At 46.3% G+C, this 24,060-nt stretch overlaps 1 protein-coding gene and 1 pseudogene across 6 annotated transcripts in view; both read right to left on the bottom strand.

Annotated features, from left to right (window-relative positions):
* Positions 1 to 24,060, bottom strand: part of FOXN3 (forkhead box N3) — a 485,408-nt gene that overhangs the window by 119,981 nt on the left and 341,367 nt on the right. For all 6 annotated transcript variants that reach the window (XM_017524545.2, XM_017524549.2, XM_017524548.2 and 3 more), the window contains one exon: positions 7,018 to 7,082. In XM_017524545.2, the coding sequence (XP_017380034.1) occupies positions 7,018 to 7,082 (65 nt within the window). The remainder of the gene's footprint in view (positions 1 to 7,017; positions 7,083 to 24,060) is intronic.
* Positions 15,821 to 17,197, bottom strand: LOC108301390 (annotated as a pseudogene).

The raw sequence follows: 24,060 nt of genomic DNA on the forward strand, positions 1-24,060 counted from the left end.
GGCTGTGGCCAGACTGGAGACTGGTATCAGAGGGTGACACTGAAAATGGAAATCATCAGAAAGAAAGAAGTTTGGGAAGACGCTCCTTTGGAGAGTTCTGGAAGTTTTTTCACCTGGAATATGCCTATGAGAATGAATGATCAGAAACCTGAGGCATGAAACATTGAAGGCTAAAGCTTACTTTTTATGGAGCATTTGTGAGGTGTCAGGCACCAGAGTGACTGATATTCAGTTTCTTAATCTTGATTACAAAGCTCACAAAGACCTTGGGCCTCTGGTTTGATTGAGAAACACATCTCGCAGCCCCATTTTCCAGGCAATCAAACCTGAGGCCCAAGGTCAAAGAGCTGGTGCCCAGAGAGGGACGGATTCAACCCCGGTTTGATGTGGTGCTAAATCCCGTGCTCTTCCATGCTGCTACGTGTGCACCTTCTGTGAATACACACTTTCAGAGTACGGAGTACAGCTTGGTACTTGTGAGCTCAGTAAGCTTCTCAAGGAAGCAGTCCTATTTATGAGGAATTAAAGGAGTCTGAGATAAAGATATGAACGAATTCTCCTTCACATTGATGTATACATCCAGCAGGCTCTGGGCATCCCCAGCCTTTGCCCCATCCTGAGAACTGCCCCAACAGATGGGCAAGAGTTTTAGCAGGGAAGGTGAAGAGCACAAGAAAACCACATTCAGAGGATTTTACCCCTATTTTCCTAAGAGTCGCAGTTTTGTAAAATGCTCAATAACTAACCTTGATTGGGAATTTAGCACAAACTGTCCTATGTGCTTGACTAATGTGAATCCACCAAATCCTTGCCAGGATCCCAGAAAACAAGTATTGTCATGACTCTCAAATAGCAGTTAGGCCAGCTGCCCAAGAAGCCAAGACAGGGTTCACTTCCAGGTTGTACGAATCTATAATATACGGAATTGCCTCCCTAAGATCCACAAGACCTTCGAAAATCATCTTGTTTGGGCGCGGGGATCCTCAGCCAGCCTGCCACCCACCCTGTCCTCTCCTTGCACCCACAGCAGACACAGCTGGTTGAAGGTAACACTCTTTCTCCACTGAGCCAGAGCTAGGCATCAAAATCCGTTCTGACCTTTTTTGGGGGAAGTTGCTAGAGTGGATCAGAGCTGGTACTAGATAGGGCATCTTTGCCATTGCTGAAGTCCACTCCTTAATCTGCAAATGAAGCCCTAGAGATGCCACGTGGCTTGTCCAAGGTCACAAAGTTTGTCAAGTGAAGGGTTGAGATCAGACCAGGTCCCTCGACTCCTAATTTCCAGTGTTCCTTCCACTATAACTTGCACCAAGGTAGGTATCTCATACATCTTAGTAAAAGTTCATAGCAGAGCTATGGGAGGGGATAAGAGTGGAGAGCGGGTGATACAAGCTATTACTCCCAAATAAGACTGGACATTAAGCCAATCTAGAACTTGGGATACTGGTATTCCTCAATGCAAGTCAGGTAACAATCATATCAACTTCATGCACATTCTACAGATTGCACGTGCACTGGCACACATGGAGGAAGAGCATGCATCTCACCACAGAAGACCTGGTTTCCTTTTTCACTATTTAACCTGGGCGGGGTAGGGACAGGTAGGTGGGAGTCTACAGCAACACAATCCTGCTCTGTGCCCTGAAAATGCCTTTAGGTCTTTCCATTACATTAGCTCAGCCAGTGTGAGTTGTCAGAAGTGAATGGATGGCCAGGCACGGTAGCTTACGCCTGTAATCTCAGCTCTTTGGGAGGCCGAGGAGGGTGGATCACCTAAGGTCAGGAGTTCAAGACAGCCTAGCCAACACGGCGAAACCCTATCTCTACTAAAAATACATAAAAATTAGCCAAGTATGGCGGTGGGCGCCTGTAATCCCAGCTACATAGAAGGCTGAGACAGAAGAATCACCTGAACCAGGGAGGCAGAGGTTGCAGTGAGCCAAGATGGCACCACTGCACTCCAGTCTGGGAGGCAGAGCGAGACTCCATCTCAACTACGACAACCGAAAAACAAAACAAAACCAAAAAAACAGACGTGAATAGAAATAAAATCTGTTAGATAATTTATTTTAATTCTACCGCTGTTACCTAGGGACACTTAGTTGATCATAATTACAGCTAGCGCTCGACTTACGACCATGATTGGTTCTGACAGACCGGTTGTAACACGATTTGGTCGTAAGTTGAGTAGGCTATATGCACGCGGAGATGGTAGTGCTGCCGGAAGCTGGTCCGCACTGTCGTACGCCCAGCTGGGCAACGTTTGCGCTGCCAGGTGCAGAGCAGTCGTGGCTAGCGATTGTGGTCGTAAAGTTGAATGGTCGTAAGTTGCATAGGTCGTAAGTCGATCAATACCTGTAGTGGCCTAATACTAGAGTGATGGAGAAAAGAGAGAAGAATGACCAGAGGGGTGTAAGAGTGTCAAGTGAGTCAGTGGGAAGGTTTGGTAAACCAGTGGCTTCATCGGTGCTGATGGTGGCTGGGCTTCTTGGAGTGGGTGGGCCAAGCAGCCTTTTCCAAGAAGGGCTAGGACTACTGGTCTGACCACAGAATGGGCTGTGAGCAGTTGAGAGGGTGGGGCCTGGGCTTCCCCTGGGGATCTCCAGCCTAGCCCAGGGCTGGGCACACATCGATGTATCACAAAGAAATGCTTGCAGGTGGGGTGGGAAGGGTAGGTTCAGCAAATGCCTGCTCAGAGGAAGAGCTAGAAATAAAAGCAGGCCAAAATGGCCAGGCAGCAGCTCCTGTCTGAACAAAAACAAAACTCCGTGGGGAGCTCTGAGGCCAACAGGGCCTACAAAGGCCAAGAGGGCAGAAGTGGGGAATACAATCAGCATGGCTTGTGGCAACTTTCAGCAGAAGGTACGAAGCTAACAAAAGCAGAGGTGCCTGTGTCGTTCCGGGATGAAACCGTCAGAGACCAAATGAAGGGTCAGACCAGGGGCAAGGAATGTCTTTCATTATAAATCACTGACTCATTACAACAAATCATCCGAGGGTGATGTTTACATAAAGTAACCTAATTTTAAGTGTGATGGGTAAATGGGATCTAGGGGAGGCGGACAGGGAGTTTGGAAATGGGAAAATATAAAAAAGGCTTTATCCTTTTCATTAACAAAATAAGAGAGATTAGCAAATGAATTAAATGAATAAAATAAAAAACACATTTCAAACACATAGAGACCATAACACAGAGATGCACAGACACAACTATTAGGGACAGCGGGGACACCTGTCAGCTGGCCACGCCTGCAGGGCTCTGAATAAGCCACTCTTCTGTTCAGCACGCCCTGGGTCCCCTTTGAACAATGAGCTTGTCCCCTACTAACGCTCTGCTGGTTTCCATTGTACAAGAACTGAAGTGCTCTCTAGCCTGCTGAAACTGTCTGTAGCAGCCTAAACGGCATTTAAAATAAAGACTGTGAACTGATGAAATGACCAATTATGTTAAGTGCCCATGCCTGGTGTAATCCAAACCAAATCTTACCCCATTATCCTCGAAACCGAGAGGTGATTCAGCAGCCCCTCTTGCCAGTGATTCTGAACCAAAATACAGGCACTGCACCCGATGTCCAAGAAGGACCTCGAGAACAACCAGTTAGTTCTTGCAATTGGTTTTGTGCTGGGAAAAATAAAGGTACTAAGTTTCCACTCTGAACCAAACAATGACTCGACAATGAAAACTGGTGTCCTGCTTGTAACTATCATGTCGTTTTGATTTCAGCTTCATTTCAGGTTTTCACTTTCATTATTTCCTCTTCCGACACTGCATGATTTTTCCCGTCACTATCCAAAGGTGTCAATGAAGTACTCACGTTCCACACTGTTGCTATGCTCTCTGTGACACTAAGTTCTCTGGTTGTTTCTCTTTCTTGCAACGACTCTTTTTTTTCTATTTCCACACACCCATATCTACCTGCTTTTCTAAGGCCTTTGCTTAAGTGTCAGTTCTCCCAAGAAGTGACAGCCCCTCTGCTCCTGACAAAAACAGGTCTCCCTCTTCTACATGACAGGGCACCCCCACTGTATTAGTCCATTTTCACACTGCTGATAAAGACATCCCAAGACTGGGTAATTTACAAAGAAAAAGAGGTTTAATGGACTCACAGTTCCACGTAGCTGAGAAGGCCTCACAATCATGGTGGAAGGCAAAAGACACGTCTTACATGGCAGCTGACAAGGGAGAATGGAAGCCAAGCAAAAGGAGAAACCCCTTATAAAACCATCAGATCCCATGAGACTTATTCACTACCATGAGAACAGGATGGGAGAAAATACCCCCATCATTCAATTATCTCCCATCAGGCTCCTCCCACAACACATGGGAATTATGGGAGCTAGAATTCAAGGTGAGATTGGGGTGGGGACACAGCCAAACCATCTTCCTTTCCATCCAATTTATTTTCCTATCCTGCATTATTGAGTCTCAGTCCTGGGGAGATGGTACCACTGCACTGCAGCCTAGGCAACAGAGCGAGATTCTGTCTCAACAACAACGAAGCACTCCACGAAGCAATTTATCTCTCACCCTGGTTCAATTCTGCCAGTCCTGCTTGCGATCCATAACTCGTGACTCATGACTCCGGCTGGCTTCTGCTGGCCAGTCACTAGTACCACAGCACCCTCAAGAAAGACTCCTGTGTCACCTCCATGTGACCAAACTGTACCTTCTCCCCCAGAGCTAGGAACTGGCATCTTTAGGGACAGGCTCCTAGTTCTGATTACCCTCAACTCCAATGCCTGTGGTTGGAACCTACTAACAGAGTTCCCTACTGGTCTGATTATCTAGAAAAACTTCCTCCCACTTGTTACAGGGAAAAGGAAAGGATGTGTGTATGTTTTTTGAAAATAGGAAGTAAGAAATCATAAAGCTGAGAAAATGGCATTGAACAGGTACATTTTCTTCTACTTGATTCTGACCCAAACCTTCCCCTGGCATGACTAGACAGTCCCTTCTTTAGGGACTCATATCTTTAATCGTAAAACTCTTGCCTGTGGGCATTAGCAACTTTCCCATGGCTCAGTACCACCCATCAGAGGAACACGAAAGTATTAATTAGGAAGAATACCCATATATTCCCAAAAATATTATCACAGCAAAAGTGTCTCCAGAACTCTATACAGACATAGGGAATGAAGAAACATCACAGAAAAAAATGAATGTTAACAAATCCCTGCCCACCCTCCTGAGCTCACACCAAGATTCTTCTGATTTTCAAATGCACAAAATTTTAATGGGTTACATTTAACTGGATGTGGACTCAAAAAGCATCTGAAATCTGTACCAGTTTAATTCACAGTGCCTAGAGCAATCAGGGGAATTTGTAACCCTATCAGGAAGAGAAAAGATGTCGACACCCATGAGATAGAATCTCACACATCTTTCAACTTCAGAAACATTATCAATATTGGTATTTCCCTCATGTTTTTGCCCCACAGAAACAAATAAAAAAACTAATATGCTTAGAGCAAATCTTACCTAATGTCAAAGTGAATGAATAAAAATCCTGAGAAAAGGCTGTAAGAAAACAAATCTCTTTTCTCAAAATAATCCAAACCGAATGATATTCATATCAGTGCTATAGTTCTAAAGGAAAAATGACACATGTAACTTTGAAGCTCACTCGAAAAGAACCCAAAGGCTGATCCTAATCAGTTTCCACTTCTACTATCTGAAAACAGAACAGATTTTTTCAAATTATGTGTTAATTTTTGAGAGTGGAGGGACTTCCTTTTGTTTTCTTAAACATTTAGGATATCTATGACGATTATGAAAATTAGAATTAATCAAAGTTGCCTGACTACATTTCACCTGTACCAAGCACAAGTACAAAGAAATGTTTGAGTTCCCAATTTCACCGGCTATTAAAATGGCAATATTCGATTGTGTGGCCTGTAAATCAGCACTAAAATGTGATGACGTCTCTCACGAGGATTTGGGCTACTACAGAAACCTGAAGACACATGTCTCTCTTCCTAACCACACTTATATTCTACTCCTTCACACATATGGCCAGCTGTCAGCCTGTACTCTTAAGGGAAAGAGGCTACATAGCTCTCAACCAACCAACAGACATTAAAATCTCTCACCATAAGCCCAGTGTAGTTCAAAAGCTCTTAGCACAGCCAAATCCACCTGCTTTTGGCCAGCAGGGCCTGTCTGACTCCTAGCCAATCAACACAAGTAGGAGGGATAGAAAGCTCCTAGGCCCCTGGGAACCATTCAGTTCCATTTTATTTATAGAACAGATATCCAAAATAGCGATAACCACACAGTCACTTCTAAAAGTATTAAAAACGCACCCTTCTGCTATTTTTAAAATCATTTATTCCTCCTTAACTTTGGTCATTTCAGAAGAAACTTAATGGCAAAAGCAGAGATGAAAGGTCGCTGGAATTCCGTGAGCACACTGGATAGCGGCTAGCACGAGGCAGCTGAGTTGGGCTGGACAACAGCGAGGGGGTCCCCTGCAGATGACACTTGTGGGGACCAACGTAGGGCGACTGGACTCCGAATCTCAGAACAAACCACAGCCAACCTTCCAGGTACATGTGGACGTCAGGGAACAGCAAGAAATACATGAACCTCCATGACGACAAAAGTGCCAGAATACCCAAAACCTCCTTATTCAGCTCAAGTTTTTGAAGCATGTAAAGTGGTTTGCTTTTATCAGCCTAGTTTGTGTTCCTGTCGCGTTCTAATTACAACGTAATTCCAATGTTACCAGAGCAAGCCGAACACTTCCAGAATATGACCAGTGACGGCGAGCCAAAGAAGCAATCTTTAGAGGCCTGGTTTCAGACTCATGATTCACAGCCACCAAGAGACATGAGTAGTGAGAAATAAAGAGAACTGGACAAACAGACCCAGCCCACAACCGTCACACTTCTCCACAGAGCGGCTACTCCTAAACGGGAAAGCACTCTCCTATTTGACACCAAGCACAAAGGAGTGGTGAAAGGGGGTGGGGGTGGGGGCGGGTTGGGGGAGAGGAAGGGGTGTTGCTGAGGACTTACCTTGGAGAAGGGCTCCGTTTCTCTTGAAGAAGGTACTGCCCGGCCAGATGGGTGGACCTGATGTGCTGAAAGAGAAGAGAAACTAGCATAAGGCCAAGTTCATCTGCACTCACACACCTGCAACCCCTCCCCACACTTCCCTCAAAACCTTTCCCCAAGTATGTGTTATTGACACCCTCTGAAAACGCATCTTCGAAAACCATGAGGTTTGCTTTATTGTAAACAGGTTTCATATTTCACAGTGCAGACGCTATCCGTGCGAGTATTCTGCTTATCATCTTGACCCTGCTCACACTTGGGCATTGAAATCACCGACAGATACACAAAATGGCAAATTCACATGGTTTAATGGCATAGCGTGTAACTTAATATTTGCTAACCTGCTCATAATTTCACGAACGCATACGGCAAAGAACTCCTGATTACGTTTTCTGAGACCAAGCGGGTTTTCCAACACTATCTTGTGCCATCTGCCTGCTACAAACGCAAACTTGCCTTTCTTGGCATTTCTACCACTAAATCCTTAATATACGGAGATGACCTTGATCGACTTCCTCCTTCCCCCTGTTCTCTTGTTTCGTATCCTGTTTTCAATTTCTTGGCTTAAAATGTTGCACTCCATACCCTATAAAACATTTTGCAGATATGTTACCACCTACACTGTGGTAACAGGAGAGACAAGAAAACAGGAAAGATCAATATATGACGAAGACACTTACTGCATTTATAGATGAGCGTTTCCACTATTTTAAGACATCTAGTAGAAAGCTTTATAACCAAGCCAGTCTTAGTAAAATGTCCTTAGAGTGACAAGTAGGTTACATTCTAAATGAAAGATTGGTTTAGATTAATGTTAGAAAGTCCTTACTCAAAAATGTTACTACATCCAGCCCAAGAGGCAGTATAAATTACTATCACCAAAACAGTACATGGCAAATCGTGTTGGTTAATGCATTATCAATCACCTTCAATATGAGAAACATAGGTTCAAGTAATATATTTGTAAGTTTGGCAGAAGCAGAAACACGCCACATACACACACACACACACACACACACACACACACACACACACATACACACAGTGGAATCTGAAGAACGATATGGTAAATGTTTTACCAGTCAACCGGGGTCTCTGGTTATCTAGGACAGCAATACTGTTCGCAAGCAGAAATGCCGTGACACATTCTGCCCACTGGAATCTCATTACCGGAGGTACAAATAGTACAGCAGGTACAGGGACACATTACATGATGAGGAGGAGTACAGATGAAGAAGAAATTAGCTAGGGCACAAAAATACGATCGATCACACATCACAATCATGTCAAATGTGCTAGAAAATACACACTACAAACCTTGATGTTAATGAACCTTTTTGTTTTATTTTGTTTTGGATCCACTATACTAAAATTAAATGAGAATCACGCATCTCAGCTATGGTATTTCCTGCAGCCCTGACTCTCAGCCTGGCAGTTGTGACCACAGAATGGCCAGGAGCTACCCAGGGTAACAGCAGACCAGACTGGAGTCTCAGGATGATGACATCAGCTGATTGCTCTTCCATTGGATTCCCATCTTACTCTGTTTCGGGGCATTTAAAGTTCAGAGTTGCATGAAGAATAATGTGCATTAAAATACTTAAGATCTTTTAACAATCTAAGCAAGCTCTCAGGATTTTACCATCTGATTTTTATAACAAAGCAGGAAACAGCAAGCTGGCTGTTGCCAATACGGAATCACCTGATTTGTAAAGATATTTAAAAACTGAGGACTTCATTGTAGCAGAGTTGGTGTTTCTAGAGAATTCAATAACTGAGTATTACTGCAGGAGCCTGAATATCCACCTTACTTCCATCCAAATCTCTTCTTTATCCCGACCTTGATTTGGCTGAAAACTGAGTAGACACCAGGGATGGAGCAATATGGGGAATGAAGGTCGGATAAATCCAGTGGTTTAGATATGGAAAATTCTCTGTATGATAGACATCTACCTAAAGATTCTTACAACATCCTTTCAATGTACTTAAATCACTGATCAGTGATGTTTTAAGAGTCCTCTATAGTCAATCCGTGTTGCTGTGGAACTTATCTGTACTCTAGTAGAGCAGAGAGACTTGGACCGGCCACCACCTTCTCTTTCCTGGGCCCTGTTGTAACTAATGAATTCACATGTGGTCTCTTTCCAGCTCAAGGTAAGTCAGTTCCTGCCATGCTAACTGCAAAGCTTTCAAGCTCCTTGGCCCCATATCTACAGGATTCTTTTGGCTGGTTCCTCAAAATGATATCTTCTAACTATTAGAAGATCCAAGGATTTATTAAGCCCCTGTTGAGAATTGTGCTTGGTGTTGAGAAAGACTTAAAAGGAAAATTAAAAACCCTATTTTATGACCTCTAAGAACCTGCTGTCAAACTTACCTGGCTCCAAACTCCTATGGCTCTATCTAATGAGACCAGCGATGCCTAGAGACAAACTCATGGGTATGTCTCCAGTGGCTGCAGGTTGGGAAGGCAGCAAGTTTGATTTTCCCCCATCACGTCCCTGGATGATTGACCTTTAAAGCTCAAAGTTGGTTAAAACCACACATAGTACACGAAATTACTTAGAAATGTCTATTCACCACAGTAATTCAGAGACAAAACCAGTGATAGAAGTCTTTGTGGGAGGAGTTGCAAACCACTCATCCCTAGGCAGCTCAAGAGCGGAGAGGGTGGGAATGGGGGGTGCAGGGGAAGAATGGGGTGCTCTCCATACCCAGCCATGTAAATGTCACTGCCATGAGAAATGACCATGAGGACCCCTTCTTAATCCTGAGTGGGTCTTAATCACCTTAAAATGGCATTTGCATTGCTTGACCCTAGGATCAAGTTAACATTCACTGAGCCTAGTCATCAACACTTTTCCATGGAATCCTCTAATTCTGTAGGTTGGGCAGGACAGAAATCACCTTCTTTTTTTTTTTGACAGAGTCTCGCTTGGTAGCCCAGGCTGGAGTGCAGTGGCATGATCTCAGCTCACTGCAACCTCTACCTCCCAGGGTTCGAGTGATTCTCCTGCCTCAACCACCCAGGTAGCTGAGATTACGGGCACCTGCCAGCAAACTGGGCTAATTTTTGTATTTTTAGTAGAGATGGGATTTCACTAACTGATTTCAATGGCCAGGCTGGTCTCAAACTCCTGACCTCAAGCAATCCACTCGCCTCGGCCTCCCAAAGTGCTGGGATTATAGGGGTGAGCCACCATGCCTGATCCACCCATTCTTTTTATTATTTTAAAAAATTGAGATGGGGTCTTGCTCTGTTGCTGAGGCTGGTCTCAAACTCCTAGCCTCCCAGTGATCCACTCGCCTCGGCCTCCCAAAGCCCTGGTAATATGAGGCACTGCGCCTGACCACCTTCCCCGTTCTATAGGGAGACAGTCAGAGGTCCTGAGTGGCAAAAGGACTTGCCCAAGGCACTGCATGACTAGTTAGTGATCAACCCAAGACAAGACCAGGGCTTGCCCACTGTACCATAGAGACACGCACATCAACAGCTCCGATTTCGTTTCTAACCTTCCAGCTTTCCTCTTCGGCTCTTCCAGTACTAAACTCTTAGTCATCCTTCCCCATGGAAGAAGGCTGTGAATGGTATTTTGCTAGGACTCTCTCCAAGGCAAAGTCCCAGGCTAGAAAAAGCAATCAGACTAACCATATGTGAAAGATACGCGGGCTCATCTGAGCAGAAACAATACAACGCTGGTGCCACAAATGTCTCATTTCAATAATATGCTAACAAAAATCCCATGACCTTCAGCAGTATAAGCCAGACCAACTCTGTAACAAAGAAAGCAGACCAACAGGTTAAGAGGACCTTGCTGGCCAGCAAGACACAGTGCGACCTGGCATTTAAGAACATCGATTCGGCTGATCGTTAAGACCACCGCTGAGCCTGCAGATCCAAAGAGGTGAGCAATACCATCCTGAACAGCACAGCCAGCGGCTGCCAGAGACCCAGCCCTCAGTCATTCCCTGGACCCCGCACTCTGGGCTGCACTACCTCCAGCTCCCAAGGGGATCCCTTGAGTCAACAAGGTCCGACAGCCTGAGGGTGACTCTCAGGAAGATGATGTGATCCAGCATGTGTTGTTTCTACACTCAGGAGCCTTAACCCTTGTGAGAAACAGCTGCATTATAAAACGAGACCCTGGGAGGTTCTGCCGAGACCCACACCTGTATTCACCAGCTAAACTTTCTGTGGGTCTCCATGAGAAATAAATTAAAAGGACTTTTTTCTAAGATCTCACCTGCCAAATGCGAACTAGGATCTCTAAAAGAGAGAAAAGGGCCGGGCGCGGTGGCTCAGGCCTGTGATCCCAGTACTTTGGGAGGTCGGAGTGGGCGGACCACAAGATCAGAAGTGCGAGACCAGCCTGACCAACACGGTGACACACACCTGTAATCCCAGCTACTCACGAGGCTGGAGCAGGAGAATCACCTGAACCCAGGAGGTGGAGGTTGCATGAGCCAATATTGTGCCACTGCACTCCAGCCTGGGTGATAGAGCGAGACTTCGTCTCAAAAAAAGAGAGAAAAGGATGCTATAACACGGATGAACCTTGAAAGCATGCTAAGTGAAATAAGCCAGAATAAAGAAAACAAATGCCGTCTGATTCCACGTAGAAGAGGTAGTAGTCAAATTCACAGAGACAGAAAATGCAACAGCGGTTGTCAGAGGCTGGCGGGAGGGAGGAGTAGGGAATTCAATGGGCACAGAGGTAAAGTTTGAAGAGTCCGGGAGGTTGGTTGTACAACAATGTAAATGCACTTAACACTACAGAACTGCATACTTACAAAACAGTTAAGATGGCAAATGATATGTTAGACGTATTTTACCACGATATTTTTTTATTTGCAACAGAGTCTTGCTCTGTCACACTGGCTGGAGTGCCACTCTCAGTTCACTGCGGCCTCCCTCCACCTCCTGGACTCAAGCGATCCTCCTGCCTCCGTCCCTGGAGTGGCTGGGACTACAGATGCATATCGCCATGCCCAGCTACGTTTGTTTTTTTGTTTCCTTCTGGAGGATAGTGTCTCACTATGTTGCCCAGGCTTGGCTCAAATGATCTGCCCACTTCAACCTAAAAAAATTTTGTTAATGTATAAAAAAGAGAAGGTAGGGAAGGAAGGAGGGAGATAGGAGGAGGAAGAAAGCAGAGATGAAGATCATAAGAGGAACTCTGAAGAAGTGAATGAAAGCCTAGAGTGTTTTCAGTGAGAAGAAAGGAACAATATCTGAATGTCCCCCATGGTGAGCTCTCTGCCACCATGGTCCACAGCACACAAAAAAGCAGAAAGCCCAAACTGACAGGGAGGGGGTAGGGGGAGAAAATGGTGTGGCAAGACCAACACATCCTGATTTAGCACTCATGGAGGCCAGAGCTTACCCACTACTCTTAAGCAACTGAGCAGAGTCCCATCATAATCTTAGTGCCGGGGATGGAACGTGATGACAATCCCTTCGGACAGGTGACATCTACCACCAGACTGTGTTTCCCCAGGAAGGAAACAGTCCAAGCAGTTGTAACAAAGGGAGAATCCCCCAAAATGTCCCTGAAATTCCATTGTTTTGCCTTATAAATGGGGATTAATCACCAGGAAATAATAGAAAACCAAATGTGACCTATGCCACAGAGTCACAGGTGCTCTTTGGGTGAAGGATGTCAGTCGTTGGCACTTGGAATGCAGCAACCAGAGCAGGCTGGACAGAGACATGTGTGGGAAGCTTCACAAAATACCACTCACTGTTTGAGAAGCATCACTAAGAGCACAGATGAAAGTTCAGATTCTCAGGGACACTTTTCTAACCCTCCAAATAATAAGCTTGAGTGTCCTGGCAATTTACAGAGATCTCTGTGGCCACAGGGTCTAATCCAGGGTGGAGTGGAGACAGCACGGGATTTGGACTCAGGAAATCTGTTTAAACACAGACTGAAAGTCTTTTAACTTGTTAAAAGTCTCAATTCCATGCCTGCAAGCCGGGGGCAAATGATAATATCTACTGTGTGAGAATAAAATGAGATGAATGGGCATGAAAAAATGCTTTCAAAACTGCAAAAAGTCCCACTTTTTTTTTTTTTTCTTTTTTCTTTTTTTGGAGACAGAGTCTTTCTCTGTGGATCAGGCTAGAGTACAGTGGTGTGATCTGGGCTCACGTCAACCTCCGCCTCCTGGGCTCAAGCAATTCTCCTGCCTTAGCCTCCACAGTGGCTGGGATTACAGGCACACACCGCCATGCCAGGCTAATTTTTGTGTTTTTAGTAGAAACAGGGTTTCGCCATGTTGGCCAGGCTGGTCTCAAACTCCTGACCTCAAGTGATCCACCGTGTCCAGCGCCAGTGGTAGTCTTGATTGCAAGAAAACTGTAGCTCAGAGTTGACTGACATGCTCAAAGCCACACAGCAACACTGTGGCAGTTGTCAGCTGGGCACCAGCACTTTCTCCTCGACATCTTTAACTCTCTCAACTGGGTTCCTTTCTCATTCCTGAGACGGATAAGGGAACTGCACTTTTTTCTTCCTCTTTCCTTTAAGGATTCTTTGAGATGTTCTAATTGCAAATGTTTCTCAGTCCAAAGTGGCCACAGTTACTAAATAGCCGAGAAGCAGCTTCACAGATGTCACTTACTCTAAAGAACGCTAAAACAAAACAAAACAAAACAAAACAAAACAAAACAAAACACGTAACTGGTGGTTCACACCTGTCATCTCGGCCCTTAGGGAGGTCCAGCAGGAGGATCACTTGACCTCAGGAGTTTGAGACCAGACTGGGAAACATTAAAAATAAAACTTTTTTATTCTACAAAAAAAATACACAAAATTAGCCCCCGTATGGTGGCATGAGCCTGTGGTCTTGGCTACTCAGGAGGCTGAGGTGGGAGGATTGCTTGAGCCCAGGAGTTCCAAAGCTCCAGTGAGCCTTCATTGCACCACTGCACTCTAGCCTGGGAAACAGAGCAAGACCCTGTCTCTTAAAACAAACAAACAAAAAAAAAAAAAAAAAAAAAAAAAAAAAAAAAAAAAAAAAAAAAAACAACGTAGCTCCATGCAGAATCCTGCAAACATCCAAATGGGCACAAAATCAAGAGACAGAAAGAGGCCATGCAGAAATCTACCAGGATTGACCAATTCAGAGGCTGACAATTATTGAGAGGGCATGACTGAAGTGATCACACAACCACCAGCTGGGCCCACAAGCACTAGAACTGAGAGTGTGGCAAGATTACTCCGAGCAAGGGCAATACAGCAACCATGGTAAGAAACGGAATTGCTCTGTGAACTCAGCCAAATGTTGAAACTGGAGACTAAACTGATTTCAAAGCTTTAAGCCTGCACATAGTTCCTGTGTGCCCATTACCACCGGACCCATGAGAATCTGGCAGGTGGCAGCTGCTCTGGAACCAGAAACACTGTGCTATTTTATTTTACTTTTAAACAATTAGAATTCTATTTTATTTCAGAATAAGTTTACAGTTGAAAAATGATGTTTACTATCAATATTATATGAACACAACTTTTATAGCAAAACCCTGGTATGTGAGTATTAATAATCCAAATACTATACAGATACAGAAGATATTTTAAAAATGGAAATGACGTACTTCAAAGGCTGTGATAGGTATATTGTACCTATTATATACCTATTACAGCCTTTGGAAACTATATATATATATATATATATATATATATGCTTATATATATATATATATGCTTGCACTGAGTCTGTAACAACTACACTATAATTCATTAAATGTGATGCAAGAAATTGCAGATTTTTCAACACTACATACTGAAAAGATACAAAGGACTATCATAACTTCTCTTAACATTGAAAATACATGGGGCCAGGCACGGTGGCTCACGCCTGTAATCCCAGTTGGCAGGCAGAAGTGGGTGGACATGGCGAAACCCTGTCTGGAGTAAAAATACAAAAATTAGTTGGACATGGTGACATGCCCCTATAATCCCAAGTACTCAGGAGGCCGAGGCATGAGAATCGCTTGAATCCAGGAGACAGAGGTTGCAGTGAGCTGAGAGCATGCCACTGTTCTCCAGCCTGGGCACAGAGAGAGACGCTGTCTCANAAAAAAGAAAGAAAGAAAGAAAGAAAGAAAAAGAAAAACCATGTACTATCAAGACCACAAAATCAGAGCAGAAAACAAAAGTAACAAATAGTTCCCTAGATTTTAGGAGAAATAATACATCTATGGCTTTTCTCACGTTTATTTTTGCAACTGGTTAGCAAGTATGGCAAGCAGAAAAGGAAAAAATAGACAATAATACAATATTAGGCCGGGCACGGTGGCTCATGCCTGTAATCCCAGCACTTTTGGAGGCTGAGGCGGGCAGATCACCTATGGTCGGGAGTCTGAGACCAGCCTGACCAACATCAGGAAACCCCATCTCTACTAAAAATACAAAATTAGCTGGGTGTGGTGGCACATGCCTGTAATTCCAGCTACGCGGGAGGCTGAGGCAGTAGAATCACTGGAACCCAACCCGGGAGACGGAGGTTGCAGTGAGCCGGATCGTGCCACTGCACTCCAGCCTGGTGACAGAGTGAGACAGATGGGACCGGAAGGGACAGGGAGGTGAGGGGAGGGAGAAAGGAGAAAGGGAGAGGGGAAGGAGGAAGGGGGGGAGGGGAGGGGAGGGGAGGGGAGGGAAGGAGGGAGGAAGGAAGGAAGGAAGGAAGGAAGGAAGGAAGGAAGGAAGGAAGGAAGGAAGGAAGGAAGGAAGGAAGGAAGGAGGGAAGGAAAATAGAAAATGTAAGCCACTTGTTTCAGCTCAGTCTCTGAAATCACAAAGTCATTCCTGTCCTCTTGGCACTCTGCTCTCCATTTACTTCCTTCCAACTTGAACACAAGTGCATGTTTTTGGGAAGGATGAGGTTTGGGAGATGTGGGACTTCGATGTGGCTTCTGGGGGAGACGCAGTTTGCCCTGCGTGAGCCTGCGGGCTGGGATTCTTGTAGAAACCTTCTGGTCATCTGTGACGTGCCAGAGCCCTTTCGTAATCGCTTCTCCCTGGTTAAGCCTAGCAAATAAAGCTGAGCATGAAGGAGACGACTCTTCTTTTGTGTCTTTGTTCTCAAAAAGTGGGGGAGGGCATGGGGAGAAATGCCAGATACAGATGAGGGGGAGGAAGGCAGAAAATCACACTGCCATGTGTGTACCTATGCAACAATCTTGCATGTTCTTCACATGTACCCCAAAACCTAAAATGCAATTTAAAAAAAATAGTACTTAGAAAAAAAAAAAAAAAAGTGGAGGGGGCCCTGGGGGAGGGTGATGTGGAGAAAGGCCAGGCCACAGGAGAGAACAGAAGCGGTGATGTTGTGGGTGCTGCAGGACCCATTCTGCTCCACGTGAGGCCCACGGTGTGGTGCTCCTTGATGCGTGCTTGAAACTCACTCCAAATATTCACATATGACCTCACCCAATCCACACGGTGTAAATCATGTGTTTGTAGCCCTTGAAGATGCTGTTAGTGTAAAAGGTGGCAGCATCACGTATCTCTTTGATGTAAGGACCAGATTTGGGGGACACGGCTATACAGTCAAGGGCAGGGAGACTTTTGCTGGCAGCCGAGAGATGACTAAACATGATACTCCCTCGGTTTTCTCTCTGAAGGTTTGGGCTTTTTGAATTTTTCCCGATATGGGTTTCAAAAATGTGATCACGTATTCTCTTGGGGTTGTTGGTTATGAGATGCCATCAGAAGGAAAGCCCCCGGCACCCTTTCTGCACGAGCCTCCAAGTCACCAGCAAGGCTCCTACTGTTCTTCAAAAACTCGGCCATCATGCTGTTCATCAGCTCATCAAAGGCTTCCACGCCTCCACTGACACCCTTGACCCCACAATCGCCAGGGGGCCTGTGGGACTCTGCAGACAGCGACTCCAGGCAGCTGACAGCCCACTCCAGTCTTTCCAGCAGTCCCTGCATGTCAGCCATTCTGCTTTGCTGCCAAGGGGTCCTGTCCTCAGCAATGCAAATCCGTGGCTGGCCACTCACACCTGCTCTTCCTGTGGTCCTTACTGTGTTGTTTTAAATACACTGAAGTTTCTTCACATTCCCCAAAGCGTGCCATGAAGCTGGGGCTTCATTCCTTGAACGTGTTGGAGAACTGCTATTGACCTACGGCAGGATTTCTTTTTTATTTTTGAGATGGAGTTTCGCTCTTGTTGCCCAGGCTGGAGTCCAATGGCACAATCTCAGCTCACAGAAACCTCTACCTCCTGGGTTCAAGCCATTCTCTTGCCTCAGCCTCCCAAGTAACCAGGATCACAGGCATATGCTGCCACACCCAGCTAATTTTGTATTTTTAGTAGAGATGGGTATCTCCATGTTGGTCAGGCTGGTCTCGAACTCCGGACCTCAGGTGATCCATCTGCCTTGGCCTCCCAAAGTGCTGGGATTACAGGCCTTAGCCACTGCTCCACCAGGATTTCTTAACCTCAGCATTACTGATGCGCTGGATTAGATAATTCTTGTGCTGGGAATGTGCATGGTAAGATGCTCAGCAGTCTGCCTGGCCTCCCACTAGACACCAGTGGCACCCACCTCATCAGCTGTGACAACCAAAAATGTCTCCAGTTATTGCTGTGTGTCTACTGGGGGATAAAACTGCTCCCAAATGAGAACCCAGGTAAGCTGCCCCCAATCTCTCCACTCATCAAGTCACAAACCTCCCTGCCCACATTTCAGCAGGACCGTCACCTCCACTTTCCTAAGCCAAGGACGTGCCCTTCCCGCCACCTTAGTTCGCTGGCTCTGTTACTTCCGCCTGTGTGTTCATCTTCTTACTCACCAAAGTAACATCTCTATTACCCTTCTTTTCCTCTGGGATCTTCTACCCCTTGTCTCTACTCACTTCCCCCTTCCCAGGACTGATGATTTCATTCTTTCTTTTCTTTTTGAGATGGAATTTCACTCTTGTTTCCCAGGCTGGAGGGCAATGGTGTAATCTCGGCTCACTGCAACTCCTGCCTTCCAGGTTCAAGCGATTCTCTTGTCTCAGCCTCCTGAATAGCTGGGATTACAGGTGTGTGCCACCATGCCCAGTTAATTGTTTTATTTTTAGTAGAGATGGGGTTTCACCATGTGGGTCAGGCTGGTCGCAAACTCCTGACCTTATGATACGTCTGCCTCAGCCTCCCAAAGCGCTCGGATTACAGGCGTGACCCACCACGTCTGGCTGATTTCTTATCTTCACCATCACTGGGGTCCAAGTCCTCCTTTTGGCTCCCATTATTCTGCCCTGCACTCACTAAGCCCAAGAGAATGGGACTGACAGCCCAGCGTCCACTCCCACATGTCACCACCACAATCCTCTTCCTGCCAGGGGTAATGGGGTCACCCGCATTTCCCCAGAAGCTATAGTTTGCATGTGTCCCTCCAAAATTCAGGTGTTGCCAAGGTGATAGTATGAAGAGGTAGGGCCTTTAAAAGGTGATTAGGCCACGAGGTCCCCTTCCTCATGAATGGAATTAGATGCCCATATAAAGGGGCTTAAACGGGGGAGTCGCCCCCTTTTCTGCCTTCTGCCACGTGAGGACACAGTGCTCCTCCCCTCTGGAGGGTACCAGCATTCAAGGCCCCATCTTGCAAGCAGCCCTCACTAGACAATGAACCTACCGCAGCCTTGACCTTGGATTTCCCAGCCTCCATCATTGAGAGATACATTCCTATTGTTTATAAATTACCCAGTTTGTGACAGCAGCATACACAGACTAAGACAAGGGGTTACTGTCCTTGATGTCACTCCAGCCTCTCTCCCTCCCCTCTGCATGACCTCCCACGGGCACTCACGTAAGAGGCCTCTTTCTGGGTTACATAAACTTCCTATTACTTTCGACAATAGCTCTTAAAACTCCTTTCCACCTTTAGCTACAAAACACCCTCCTGGCCCAGGTTCTGCACCCCTCACTCTTCTTTCCAGCTAGCTCTTTGTCCAGGCTTGGCCCCACCATCAGGGCGTTCCTAGGGTTCTAGCCCCCCCTCTTTTCTTCTCATGCTTTTCCTAGGAGAGTTCGTGGAAAGGTTGGGTTTTCCACCTCCCCACCGCCAGCTGATTTTGTTTCCAGATGCTGGCGGGTATCTCCAGCGGGCTCTGCACAGAGCAGCTTTCAGCTGCCCCGAGCCCCCACGCCGCGCAAACCAAAAGCAGCTTCCCCTCTGCCTCGCTTGCCGGCTCCCAGGGCATGCTCAACAGGTTGCCCAGGATTCATCAGTGTCTGTATTCGTTTGCTGGGGCTGCCATAAGAAAGTACCACAGACTGGGGGGTGTAAGCAACAGAAATTCCTCCTCTCACAGTCCTGGAGGGCAGAAGTCCGAGACCAAGGGATGAGCAGGGCTGGGTCCTTCAGAGGCCTGTGGGGGAGGACCTGTTCCTGGCCTCCCTGGCGGCTGCTGGTGTTTACTGGTGTTCTCGGCCTTGCAGAAGCATCGCCCTGCCTTCACCTCTACACGGCATTCTCCATGTGTGCATCTGTCCTCAAATTCCCCCCTTCTCTAAGGACATGGTCATGTTGAATCAGGAGTCCACCCCACTCCAGTGTGACCTCATCTAATGACATCTGCAAGGACCTCACTGGAAATACAGGCACACTGGAAGGAAGGGCACATTCTGAGGAACTGGGAGGTAGGACGTCAACATATGAATGGAGGGGGCACAATCCTCTCCAGACAGTGGCTGACTCCCTTTCATGTGCACAGTCTCTGGGCCATATCGAGACACCTGTGCGCCGTCTTTTCCTGAATCCCTTGTACCTACGACAGTGTTTGGAACCCGGCTGGCACACATGCCTGTCGAGGGAAGTAAAGTTTATCCTTTAATTCAGCATTCCTCAAAGAATAAAATAGGGCCGGGTGCAGTGGGGCTCATGCCTGTAATCCCAGCACTTTGCAGGGCCATGGCAGGCAGATCACGAGGTCGGGAGATGGAGACCATCCTGACCAATGTGGTGAAACCCCGTCTCTTCTAAAAATACTAGGGGAAAAAAAAAAAAAAAAGCTGGGCATGGTGTCGCATGCCTGTAGTCCCAGCTACTCGGGAGGCTGAGGCAGGAGAATCGCTTGAAACCGGGAGGTGGAGGTTGCAGTGAGCCGAGATCGTGCCACTGCACTCCAGCCTGGTGACAGAGCAAGATTCCATCTCAAAAAAAATAATAATAATAAAATAAAGAAAACAATGAACTCACCCTTTGGTAATATGGCAAATGCTCTAGTTCAAATGTCTAGAAATGGGTGCGGTGGCTCACATCTGTAATCCCAGCACTTTGGGAGGCCGAGGCAGGTGGATCACAAGATCAGAAGATCGAGACCATCCTGGCCAACATGGTGAAACCCCATCTCTACTAAAATAAAAAAAATTAGCTGGGTGTGGTGGCACGTGCCTGGGCATGGTAGTCCCAGCTACTTGGGAGGCTGAGACAGGAGAATCGCTTGAACCCAGGAGGCAGAGATTGCAGTGAGCTGAGATGCGCCACTGCACTCCAGCCTGGGCAACAGAGTGAGATTCTGACTCAAAAAAGAAAAAAAAAAAAAAAATCTGGAGGCTCTGATACCTTCATCAGCCAGCCCCTGCCTCCAATCCACGTGTATCCAGGCCTATGCGTTCCTCCTGAGGGCTCCTGCGCTTTCCCTTCCTTTCTGTTTCTACTCCCAGGCTGCCCGGGTCAGCTCAAGTTAAGATGTCCTCTCCTGCATGCTAATAGGCCTCTCTGCCCACAGCAGGCAGCCCTGCCTGACCCCTCAACAGCCTTCTCAAAGCACAGCATCTTCAGGCGCTGTCCCCCCGGATTTGCCAACTTGGAGAGGTGCCCAGGGTGCTATCTGGGGTGGGGGACTGGTGTTACTGGAGCTGCCCAATATCAACAAAGCACCTCATTTTTCATGTGTCTCATACACCAAGTCTCCATGTACATCTTCATTCGAAGAGTTTGATGGCTACAGAAGTTGAATGTGTCAGAGGCGTCTGAAGCAGAACAACTCCATCTTGAATAGGAGCTGGGAAAAATGAGGCTGAGACCTACTGGGCTGCATTCTCAGATGGTTAAGGCATTCTAAGTCACAGGATGAGACGGAGGGTCGGCATAAGATGTAGGTCACAGAGACCTTGCTGATAAAACAGGCGGCAGTAAAGCAGCCGACCAAAACCCACCAAAGCCAAGATGGCCACGAGTCACCTCTGGTCGTCCTCACTGCTACACTCCACCAACGCCACTGACTGTTTACAAATGCCATGGCAACATTAGGAAGTTACCCTATATGGTCTAGAAAGGGGAGGCATGAATAATCCAGCTCTTGTTTGGCATAATCAAGAAACAACCATAAAAATGGGCAACCAGCAGCCCTCAGGACTGCTCTGTACACCGAGTAGCCTTTGGTTTCTTTACTTTCTTACTCAAGTTGTTTTCACTTTACTCTGTGAAATCACCCTGAATTCTTTCTCGTGTGAGATCCAACAGCCCTCTCTTGGTGTCTGGATCAGGGCCCCTTTCCTGTAACAAATGCTTCCAGCTTCCAGGGCAGGGTGAGAGGCAATCCGTTCTGGTGCCCCTCAGAAGCCCTCCTGCTCCTTCCTAGCCTGTCCCTCTGCTCTCCATATCCCCGCCTGGCACAGGTCTCCAGAACACCAGCACCCTGGCGGCTTCCTGGGCCCATCCAAGCCCAATCTCTCCCTCCGCTGCCTGCAAAACCCTAGACCTATTTTCTCTTCACCTGTTACAGCCTACCCATCCTTTCAAGTTCAACTCGAATGCCAGGCACCCAGGACACCTTACCTGGTCACTCTCACCTTGAGACCTCTCTCCCTCCTCTGAATCCTTCTGGCAAATACCTTCTGTGCAGCTCCTCTGGGAATTAACTGCACTCTGCACTGTCTTCCCATAACGCTTATACCTTAACTCGCTGCCCACAGGGGTGTGTGTCTCACCTTACTGTGGTAGATGTCACGTGGGCAGAGGCTAACAGTGACTCCTCTCTAAGAACTTAGCCAGGCTCACAGCACACGGAAGACGGTTGCCATTATTCTACTAAGTGATTCGGAAAAACAGCGGGAACGCTAGCTGCACCTCCCACACAGAATTCGCTCAAACACTAAGGAATTTTTTTTCTTTTTTTTTTGAGACAAGGTCTCAATCTGCCACCCAGGCTGGAGTGCAGTGGCACAATCACAGCTCAATGCAGCCTCAACCTCCCAGGCTCAAGCAATCCTTCCACCTCAGCCTCCTGAGTAGCTGGGACTACAGGTGCATGCCACCATGCCTGGCTAATTTTTGCATTTTTTATAGACACGGGGTCTTGCTGTGTTGCCCAAGCTGGTCTTGAACTCCTAGGCTCAAGAACTCCTCCTGCCTCAGCCTCCCAAAATACGGGGATTACAGGAGTAAGCCACCATGCCCAGCCAGGACTTTTAAAAAATCTCTTATAAACATAATTAAATCTCTCACAAAGAAACTAGCCTATAGTAACACATCTTCTTCTATCATCATCTCAAATAAAAACTCAAAAATCTTTAAAAATGGAAAGAAAATTATAAATCTCATCATTAGTAGTAAGTAATAGATACATAATTTGGATTCCTCTTCTCTGCAATGTCTTGATTCCTTACGAACAAGTAACTAGATAAATACATGTATATTTTTTATAATATGGGATGCATGTTTGCGTATATATTGAAAAAATTCTGCTTAAAACCGCGGCTACAATTTTAGATGCGTACAGCTTATGATACATCCCATGAACAGATGCAAAGGTGTTTATCATTATCTTTGTGCTACACAGTTTCTAATTTTACATATGAAAACCAAGGCATCATTCAGTATAAAGTACATTATTTGCATGATATATTTGCATTTGTAAAACACCCACATTTACTTTTACTGCTTAATGGGTCCTGATTTAAATGGGCCACTCTATATAAATGGAGCACACTGGTTCTCCACTCAATGGTGTTGATAAGAAAACTACTCCTTTTACATGCAAATGAGTCTACTAATCACAATTAGAATGGTGGAGTTGAGGGAGGCAGAGCAGCTGGGCCAAGAGCTCCCAGTCTAGTAGGGCCAGTTTGGTTCTAGCTTCATCCCTGGAGCAGCAGCTTGGGACTTCCCCATAGGACATCTACCCAGGGGCCCCAGGGATACACTCAACCTTTCTCAATGGCATTTCCCTCTGTTGTTTAGGCTGGAGTGCAATGGCACGATTTCAGCTCACTGCAACCTCCACCTCCTAGATTCAAGTGATTCTCATGCCTCAGCCTCCTAGGTAGCTGGGACTACAGGTAACTGCCACCATGCCCAGCTAATTTTTGCATTTTTTAGTAGAGGTGGGGTTTTGCCATGTTGGTCAGGCTGGTTTCGAACTCCTGACCTCAGGTCATCCACCCGCCTTGGCTTCCCAAAGTGCTGAGATTACAGACATGAGCCACTGTGCCCAGCCCAAACTCAACATTTCTAAAGGGGCTGGAGGAGAGGAGAAACAGCTCCAGAATTTGGGCTCGTTGTGCTTGTGTGGATGAGTCTATCCCGGGCCTTCGTTTTCCCAAACCTGTCCATAGGGTCAGATATTAAGCAATACAGTTCAAACATAAGTGGAGTCACAGGAAGGAGAACAGCATGGGAAAAGCAAGTAAAAAGAAAAGCTAAGTAACTATATGAGACATTACCCAGACTAATGCCACAAGGCGGCACAAGAGACATCCCTTCAAATGGTACAGCCACTCTGAAAACCAGCATGGCAGTTCCTAACAAAATTAAACATAGCAATATCCTAAAATCTAACAGTTCCACTTCTGGATACATACCCAAAAGAACTGAAAGCAGGGACATGAAGAGATACTTACACACCCATGCTCATGGAAACGTTATTCACAGCTAGGTGCACTCACACCTGTAATCTCAGCATTTTGGGAAGCCAAGGCAGAAGAATTGCTTGAAGCTAGGAGTTCAAGACCAGCTAGGGCTACATAGCAAGACCCTGACTCTACAAAAAAAATTTTTT

Source organism: Cebus imitator, unplaced genomic scaffold (genome assembly GCF_001604975.1).
Source record: "Cebus imitator isolate Cc_AM_T3 unplaced genomic scaffold, Cebus_imitator-1.0 Scaffold34, whole genome shotgun sequence".
Taxonomy (NCBI): Eukaryota; Metazoa; Chordata; class Mammalia; order Primates; family Cebidae; genus Cebus; species Cebus imitator.